The 9,098-nt window shown below is 42.9% G+C and overlaps 1 protein-coding gene across 1 annotated transcript; it reads right to left on the reverse strand.

The window, feature by feature from the left end:
• Positions 1-732: 732 nt before the first annotated feature.
• Positions 733-7,786, reverse strand: trib2 (tribbles pseudokinase 2). Its single transcript, XM_028605803.1, has 3 exons — positions 6,467-7,786; positions 4,562-4,854; positions 733-2,723 (listed from the first exon to the last, which is right to left on the reverse strand). The coding sequence occupies exons 1-3, from the start codon at positions 6,734-6,736 to the stop codon at positions 2,249-2,251; spliced, it is 1,038 nt and encodes a 345-aa protein (XP_028461604.1). The 5' UTR covers positions 6,737-7,786; the 3' UTR covers positions 733-2,248.
• Positions 7,787-9,098: the final 1,312 nt, after the last annotated feature.

The following is a 9,098-nucleotide window of genomic DNA, read 5'->3' on the forward strand; positions in this document are numbered from 1 at the left end:
AGTTCTGCCGGTGGCTGGGACTGTACTGGAAGTGAAAAATATATATATATTTCTTTTTAATATATGGATGTATGAAATGGACTGCAAAATCTCCACATCCCAGAGCTGAAATCACTTAAATGTGGCTTGGGGATGAATAGCAGTCTCTCATCTACTAGTCAGGTATAAAAATAATAAACAAAAATCTATCAGAATGTATTTTAAGGATTATTCCATTGAGATGTCAGAGACCATGTTTGACCTTAGATTTGCATTTCATAATTCAATAAATATGTGGAACACATGACCACTGTTAACGCACAATGTCATTAAAAATGTGAAGCTTTTATTAGGGCAAGGCGAGGCGTAATGCTGCACGCTGTGTCGTCTACAAGCTTTAATTCTACGTGCTGATCACGGAAAAGAACAACAAAGTCAAATAGCAGTTCACAATTTATTTACTGAATAAATTTGGACAAAACACCAGAATCTGTTACGATACAATCAGAACATCTGAGGCAGATATCCCACCATGCACCACCCCCCTCGGTGAAACAAAAAGGACTAAACATTAGCACCAAATCAGCACCAACTTAAATAAAAAGGTAGCTCAGTCTACAAAAACAATAAAAGCAATGGTTTTTTTTATTATTATTGAAAAGCAACTCAGAAAAGTAGCAAATTGAGAATTTTCATGTTTTTAACTTTTTTTAAAAAACAAGCACCCTCCTCCCCCCCCCCTCCCCCCCCTGCTAGGCAGGCTATAGCATTCATGGGGCACATGCCAATGACTAGATAAAAACACAAATTCAAGTAACATTGAGATACGACAAAACATGTCCACTGGTACCCATTCCGAGCATGACCGTTTCACAGAACCTACGCAGGCAGTAGAAAAACTAACATGGGGTCCTGGAGCGGACATGTCATAGCAATACTATCACTGAATATCTCGTATCAAGTTTTGAAAAAGAAATGAGGGAGACCGGGTGGCATGGGCCGTCGGGGCACCGGAATACTGGCACAGAAGATATTGTGTATTCCAAAAACTTCAGACAGATATTTTCCTCTTTGTGTCTGTCCTGTGTCAAGATATTGCCTACATCATACATGAAAAAGGAATCTCTGAATAAAGAAAAACCCTGCAATGTAATTTTAAATATATATATTTATTTATATATATAATATATATATATATATAGCTGTTACAATTTAAATAAATGTTACGTTCTCGATCCTACAACTGAAGAATGAATTTAAATAAGAGGAAGCTAATTTTAAAGAGGTGGAATCGTTCACCCAACACATCAAGTGCATGATGCCATGTTTGGAGGCTTACAGAGACAAAGCTGTTTTAAGATTGAGGTTTAGGGAGTGATATAAAAAGCAGCAGTAACAGAGTGGAATAGCTTAAAAAAAACAAATAAAGGACTGAAAGTAATGTTACTGAAAAATAAAAGTGTGGTGGTGAATGAGAGTGTGGTAAAGGCTTAAGGAGACCGAAGTGGCAAAAACATACAAATGAAAACAAGGCCGTCAAGGAGTTAAGCGACTACATCACAATTATCAATAATGTCAGACAGACATACGAGAGACAGAACAAAAGTTAAACAAAGACAACGTCGACCATGTTGATGATGATGGTGATAACAAACAGCCTAAGCTGCTCCATTTATTAACCAATGGTCCCAGGTCAGGGGTATTCACCTGGTATATGTTAAACAATATAACTTGGGGTTGTGACTCCTGACCCTGGGTCTGTGGTTTAAATCGGTACCACCTAAAGCTATGACAAAAAAAAAAAAAATCATAAGAAAATTGGTAAGAAAAAAAAAAAAAAAAAAAGGTGTGGTGTTGCACTTTTGTCAGTTCATTTTGAATTGTTCTCCTTGGTTTCCTGTGTTCTTATGTCCCTTCATGCTTTCCATAGTGTCAAAAATGGTGAATGTGTCTACTTTTATTAGTGCCACATTAAACCATACCAAAAAAAAAATTAAAGAAACATTTGCTACATTGTTTGCAACTTGCATGTCTGGCGGCAATGTCCCCGAGCGGGAGGTACATCGCCAGGTGACGTACTGTATAGATGCCATTTGTCATGCCAGGCTCAAGGTTTTCCATGAAATGGTGGAAAAGGAAACAGAATGGAAACACCTTTATTATGAGTGACAAATGTTCACCTATTAATCTCTAAACTACTGTTTTTGGCTCTGCTGTGAGCGTGGCGAGCCGACCGCGGTGGAGTCGTCCGTTTGTGCTTGGCGTTTGCTCAGCGGAAGAACTGCTCCAGCTCCTCTTCCATGTTCACCTCAGGCACCAGCTGCTCCTGCTCTCTTTCTCCTCTGCCGTGTGCTGCGGGGCCCCCTAGTGCTCCGGAGGAGGCAAACCAGGGGTGCTCCAGAATCTCCCGAGAGGTGAGGCGCTCGGCGGGTTCCCGGCGGAGGATGGAGCGGATCAGGCACTTGGCCTTGGGTGTGAGCGTCTCCGGGATGTTGAAGTGGCCCCTGCGGATTTTGCTGAACAGAGAGCCGGGCTCAACGTCGTGGAAAGGGTAGCGCCCCACGAGGATAGTGTAAAGCATGACGCCCAGACTCCAGACATCGGCGGCCTTCCCCGAATAGCTGCCATTGGCATTGAGGATCTCGGGGCTGACATAGGCTGGGCAGCCATGTTTGTCTGACAGGGAGTCATCATGACCGTCCAGGATATAAGTGTCCTCGAGGCTCTCCAGCTTCACGAGGCTTCTGGAGACACACAAGGGAAACAAAAAGCACACTGAACATGATGATGCCACTTCACAAAACAATGGACAAATAGTCCATAATCTGTTAATTGGAATGCTATTATGTGATAATTGCTATCACAGTTAGGATCTTTGGTCGCCAACTATCAAAAAATTAAATACAAAAGACACTCAAGTGGGGTATTTTGCTCTGATGGGCATCTTAAGTGTTTCAGATCCATCGCTTTTGGATATCAGAGGAAATAGAGCACATAATGCTCAAGGCTTAAGTTTGACATTTCCTTTCACTTAGATAAAAGCCCAGCCAAAATGCACTGACGTACAAATAGGCTTTCCAAAAGACCTCCACAATTCAAAAGAAACACAATTACGGGTGACTGATCCTCTTAAGTTGCACGCATTGAATGGTTTCTCAGAGAATCAAGGACCGGACAATGTGGATTTTTTTGTTACCATCTATTTGCGCTCTTCTCCAAACCCCGCAATAGCAGCTATGAAACCCTTGAGTGCTGATAATAATGGACCTTTGTCACTGAAGAATCTTGAGAGGCTCAGGCAAGAACATTTCCCATGTGCATGTTACGAGACACTTGTGGGGCTGTGCTAATACACCAGACAAAGAGACAGGGTGTGTGATGGAGCAACTAGGAAAAAGGAGAAGCACTGGCTTTTTTTTTTTTTTTTTTTTGCTATCTGTGACACGTGCATAGACCTTTAAATTGGCACACTCACTGGTTCGTTGTCAATAGTGATTTGCCTGGGAGGCCAACCTTTGTCCGATGCTCTAAATGGGAGCTAGCACAATCTGAGGATCCTGCTTGGATATCATTTTATATCTGATCTTGTTTTTTTCCCCCCATTTTATAAACATTCAATATGGCCTTTTGTCACACACTTGGGATCGACTGTGTCTCTGTCTCTAAAACAGCTTTGTTTTCTTGGGTCTGTACACTGAGCCAGAAGACTGAAAAGATGTAAGAGGATTCTTGACAGGCCATATAGTAAATCTGACCTAATTATGCCCTGCACAATCACTCTAAAAATTCACCTGACATCACTCATTTAATGGGGGTGGGGGTCCCAGCTCATGAGCAGTCTGGTGTGACATTCAAGGTCATTGGACCCGTCCTGAATACGTGAGACAGCTCAACTTCCCTTTTCCACAGTTCCTGCCAAAGAATGATGTCACACTATCAGAGAGAGGGCACCGTGGTGCAGAAATCAGAACGGGCTGTAAAGAGGTTTCCCTAAAAAGGGTGACAAAATGTTTGGAGTCTGAATCAACACCCACTAAAATATCCTCATTAATAAGGATTTTTTTTTTCTTTAAAGTTACTCTCAGGTTGCTGTGGCAACAGATGCCTGGATTTTTCAGATGCTGCCACCAGGTGTCAGTGTGATTCTACAGATTTCTCCTGCTGATCACTACTGAAGTGCAGCAGTGGCAAAAGTTTGCCTTCATTGATCATCTGTCATGCAAAAGCTAATCCTGGTAACTTTTCCGTCCCTGTTGGAATAACTGCACTGCCCCTTCCAAAATGTGATTTCATATGCCATATATAATGTATACAGGCATCATATCCACTACTAAACCTACAAAAATAGCTAGGAGAAACACAAAGGGCTTAAGTTTCCTGTACTCTGAATAACAACTGGGAGAGGCATGCCAGTCTTGTATCGTCTCAGTTGACACTCTCCACTGTGTAAGCTGAGACATAACACAGACAATACTGACACGGTTACATTATACAGACACATCACATAGAACACGTTAAGACGAAACAGAGATGAAAATGCAGAGATAGTCGATGCACAAATGGGGGGTTCTGCAGAACTCACCGGTCCTCATTCTTGAAGACAAACTTCCTCAGTTTGAGATCACGGAGGACCAGTCCGTTGTCGTGGCAATGTGCCACAGCCGAGGCTATCTGATGGAAGAGTCTGGCAGCTTCGTCCTCCCGCAACTTCTTGCAGGTGCGGACGAAAGAGTGCATGTCGCCATAGCTTCTCTCAAAGAACACATAGGCTCGAGTCTCCCCGAGCAAGATCTCCAGGATTTGGTTAATATGCTGGTGCTGGCCCAGGGCAAAGTAGGCCGCCAGTGACTCCTGGTATCGGCCAATGTCAAAAACCTGCAATCATAGATCAGGAAAACATGTATATTTAGTCTCTACCTTTTAACAAAGTAAATTTTTTTTAATCTAGGTTGACAATTTTCTCATTGGGTGGTTGTTTTTGTGTTAAGTTTTCCCCTTTCCCACTTTGGAGACAAACCGTTAAATCCAACTCAAAGAGCTTCAAATTGTCCTTTAATTCAGAAAAATATGAGCAATTTACCACATTCTTGTGACACAAAACTTGGGTTTACTCTTTTGGCAGACGGATTAAGGTTGCTCAGAGGCAAAGTGAAAGCATCATGTTAGTGAATAGTATTGTACTGCAGCCAGGGGTTGCAGTGTCTCTTTTGTTTCCATAGTAACCCCCCCATGTACTTTCAGCACAACCAGTTCAGCTGAGAGGGCTCCTCTGCTTACAAATACACCCCACAGCTCTCAAGATCTTAAGTTGTGACCTAGGCTTCCAGCTGGGAAGGAATGATCACTCCTGGAAGTGGGGATTGATTTGGTGCTGGATTGAAACCGGCACAAAGCAGATAAGGTCAAAAGGCAGTTCGCTCACACGCTGTGCCAAACGCCATTCATTTGTTATTTCCGTGACGAAACATTATCTCGAGTCAAAAGGTACGGGTTATTGGATATGTCTTGCCTTATGAGTCCAACGGTGCATGTAACTATCGTCTCAATTTATAAAGCCACTTAAGCATGCTTAAGGTGGAATGTACCTCAGGGACAACCCCACTGTCCTTTATAATCAGTAATATACCAACGTCAATATGGGCTATAATTGAATTGAAAAAACTTTATTAATCCCGATAGGGAAACAGGTTTGCCACCAACCATACAGCAGTCGAACACAATACACAAATAACAGACAAATAAATAAATAAATAATTCTGGATGTGCTAAATGTGGTGAGGCAAGGCCATGAGGTTGTCCTCCACCTTAAAGGGAATAATGGTGGATCTTATGGTTGGAGGGGTGAATGCTGGAGCCAATGTCACAGCAGCTGGCTGAACTTGTAAAGTTCCCTAGCCCTGTGTGCTTTTCTCTCAGCACAGCTGTCCTCAAAAGATTACAATCCCACCAATGTGTGTGCAGTACGGCTATGCTTATGCACAGAATATAAAACAATGGTATGATTACAACATTGCATTATGGAAGAAGGAAGCCAGGGGTAAGCGAGACTAGCTCAGAGAGGAGTGTGTGCGTGGTTACTCACTCCTTTGTCAACGTTACATCATCCAATCCTAACCACGCAGCTCGCCCCATTCACTTTTTCCATTGGGCTGCTCTGCCAGCTCTCTATTTACAATTCAAGCAATTATTGAACAGTTGAGGGGTGTGGACTTGCTGCAGTAGCCAAGTCATAGCTAATAAACAATTAAATATTGCTTGGTATAGTACGTTCATTACATTTGGGACAATTTGTAAATCTAAAGCCATAATTATTCATATGGTAACGAATGCAAAAGGTGAGAAACCGGTGAGAACACTTTATTCTGTCCTGCAAATGTTATTTTTACATTGCTAACCCCTGGTTGAAGTAAAGAAAAAAAAAAAAAACGGTAGAGAAACTATTCTGGGAGCATAAAGGTAGGATACGTCTACCATATTGCCTACTAACCTTACATACGAGCTCTTCCCCGCTGTGCAGGTGGGCGGCTCTGAAAACGTGGTCTCCCTCCAGTGGCTCCAACAAAAGGTAGTCCCCGATGCGGGAGATACAGTGCGAGGAGTCCGGGGTCTCCGGCGGGCTGGGGGACCCGAGGTTGGGACTGAAACTCTGGTGCGACTCTGTAGTCCTTAAACAAGATAATTCTTCGAAATCGTGCGATTTGTGCCGCGATCTCCCATAACGTGAAATGTTAATTGGATTTGACCTCTGTATGTTCATGAGGAAGAAGTGTGATAACTCCACAAAATCGGGGGCCTTCCTCCTCGTTCTTCTCGTCCTCGATTAGGCACCACTTTGTTGTAAACTCAGTGCAATATCACAAATCGTCCGATACTTAAAAAATGTAAAAAGAAGAATTGATTCAACTGCACCTTGCTGCTGCAGAATGTGGCAGACTATCAACAGTTTTTTTTTTTTGCAGAGTTCAACTGGTCATTTGCTCCCTTTGTTTTCTATTCAAAAGATAAGGACAGGCGAAAATGACTAAATTACTGCCCCAAGCCGACTACAAACCCTTTGCACAGACCTGCTGCAATTCAATAACGTTAGCAGTGCGAGCAGGCACGACAACACTGTAACAAAGACCACCAAAAGTCAGCTTTTACAATGAATGAACGGTGCTAACGTGAAGTTAAACCGCAGCTTGTTTGCTAGCTTATCTTGCCGGTTAACGGTATGGCACGTTTCATAAAACGGAAACAATTTGTTAAATACAGTCCGCAAGCACAGAAAAAATGCACAAGCAAAAAATATATATAAAGCAAGTTCTGCAAGCTAAATATAGCCGAAATTATGATGGCTAGCAGGTGCAGAGCTAACTAGTTAGCTTCCTTTGCTAACGAGTATCAGGTCAGTGCACGGCCTTGTTCCCCAGGATCATATCCATGCACGGCGATTGTCATGTACCACAGAAGGAGAAAACCCCATCCGGAAGAAGAAGAAGAAAAAAAAAACTCCTGTAACGTTAGCTCTTTGTGTGCGGGAGTCGACGTCCTCTCTCTTTCTCTTGGTCTAGTCCAATGGAAGAAAAGTGTCGTCTGTTTTGTATGTCTGCTGCTGTAAGCTGCTGTAAGGAAGGAAGGGACGGCCGGCCGAATTTCCCAGGCCTATCCCTTGATTCAGCAGGACATCCTCTCTCCCGTGGTGCCGCTGTGCTTCTTACGTGGCTGGGAATCTAGTCCATTCAGTGCGGAGGGAGGCCAGCCGCGCTGCACACACTTCACACACTGCGCCTGTACAGAGCGAGAGAGCAGCCTGCTTGACAGAGGGGGGGCTTCTGCTCATGCATGCACGCGCGCACACTCACATACACATACATAAGCATACCGACCCGCCCCCCTGACGTCAGTCCCACATCGGAACCCCATTGGCTTCCACTCTGAGTTATAATATGTATTGCAGTCATGTGAGAACCATGTAGTGTGGCTACACCCCCGGCAATCTAAATGCATCGCACGCTGGTAAATTGGATGGGGAGGGGTGGAGGGTGGAGGGCGGCAGTGAGAGTATAGCTACTGTACGTGCTGTGTTACAAATGTGTTTCCTCCTGAAATGTCATTCAAGGGAAAGCAAGTTGGGGGGGATCCCTCTCTCACAATAGCACACAGATATACACCATCCAGCAGTTTCTCAGTACTGATATACATTTGGATTCACAACGTTATGGTGTCATCTAAATGGCAGACTTTATTTATTTAAACAATGAAAAAGCAGTAAATCACGTGCTACTGATGTGACTCATATCAACTGTTGCACTGCAAGTGTCCTCATCTGCCAGAGTATGTAAGGACAACAAAAACAACAACAAAAGACATGCTTTATGATAGGATACAATTCATTAATTAAAAATGCAAAATGCCACATATTGTAGGAGCATGAAACACATGATGACAGAAAGAAAAAAGGGTCTAAGAGTGTGATGACAGTAATCATCACTAATCTTTGTCCTTGAGAAAAAAAAAAGCTTATGTGCTTGTTTGAAATGTAAAAGCAATGTATAGGCCTATTAGCTTTGCAAGGTTATGGGATTGTATTCCAGATTTTTGCTAAGTATGGAAAAAAATGGACTTTGACCACAGATTTTATTAAAAGCTGGCACAGGACTGTGTGCTTTTGAGACGCCTCTTGTAACAAACAAATTCCTGTCTTGCAGAACTGTGCCCCCGTAAAACACTACAAAGCAAAGGATGGAAGAGGTTCATTATTCATTGTTCTTCCTAGATTACCAGGGGGTGTGACAGCAGAATTGTGCAATTCCACATGGGAATCCGGGGCGGTGAAAGGAATGCTTGCAGCTGGACGTAAAACACTGACAGAAGTGTTCGATTTAACCTTTATTTCCCTGCTTGCAGGCAGTAGCATTGCACACACGTATGCAAACAGAAACATGCACTATTCTAAATTTGTGTTTCTCGCTGCCTGCCTGAATAAACCCCCGCATCATGGAAATACATTTTTCACACAGTGGCCTCTCATCTCAGAAACGGCGGTTCACAATTTACGAATGTAATTGCACCCACAAGCTTTTATATTCCATTCCTCAAGCTTATGTGTATGTATGTTTCTGTGATATAATCTCTGT

The sequence above is a fragment of the Perca flavescens genome, chromosome 18 (genome assembly GCF_004354835.1).
Source record: "Perca flavescens isolate YP-PL-M2 chromosome 18, PFLA_1.0, whole genome shotgun sequence".
Classification (NCBI taxonomy): domain Eukaryota; kingdom Metazoa; phylum Chordata; class Actinopteri; order Perciformes; family Percidae; genus Perca; species Perca flavescens.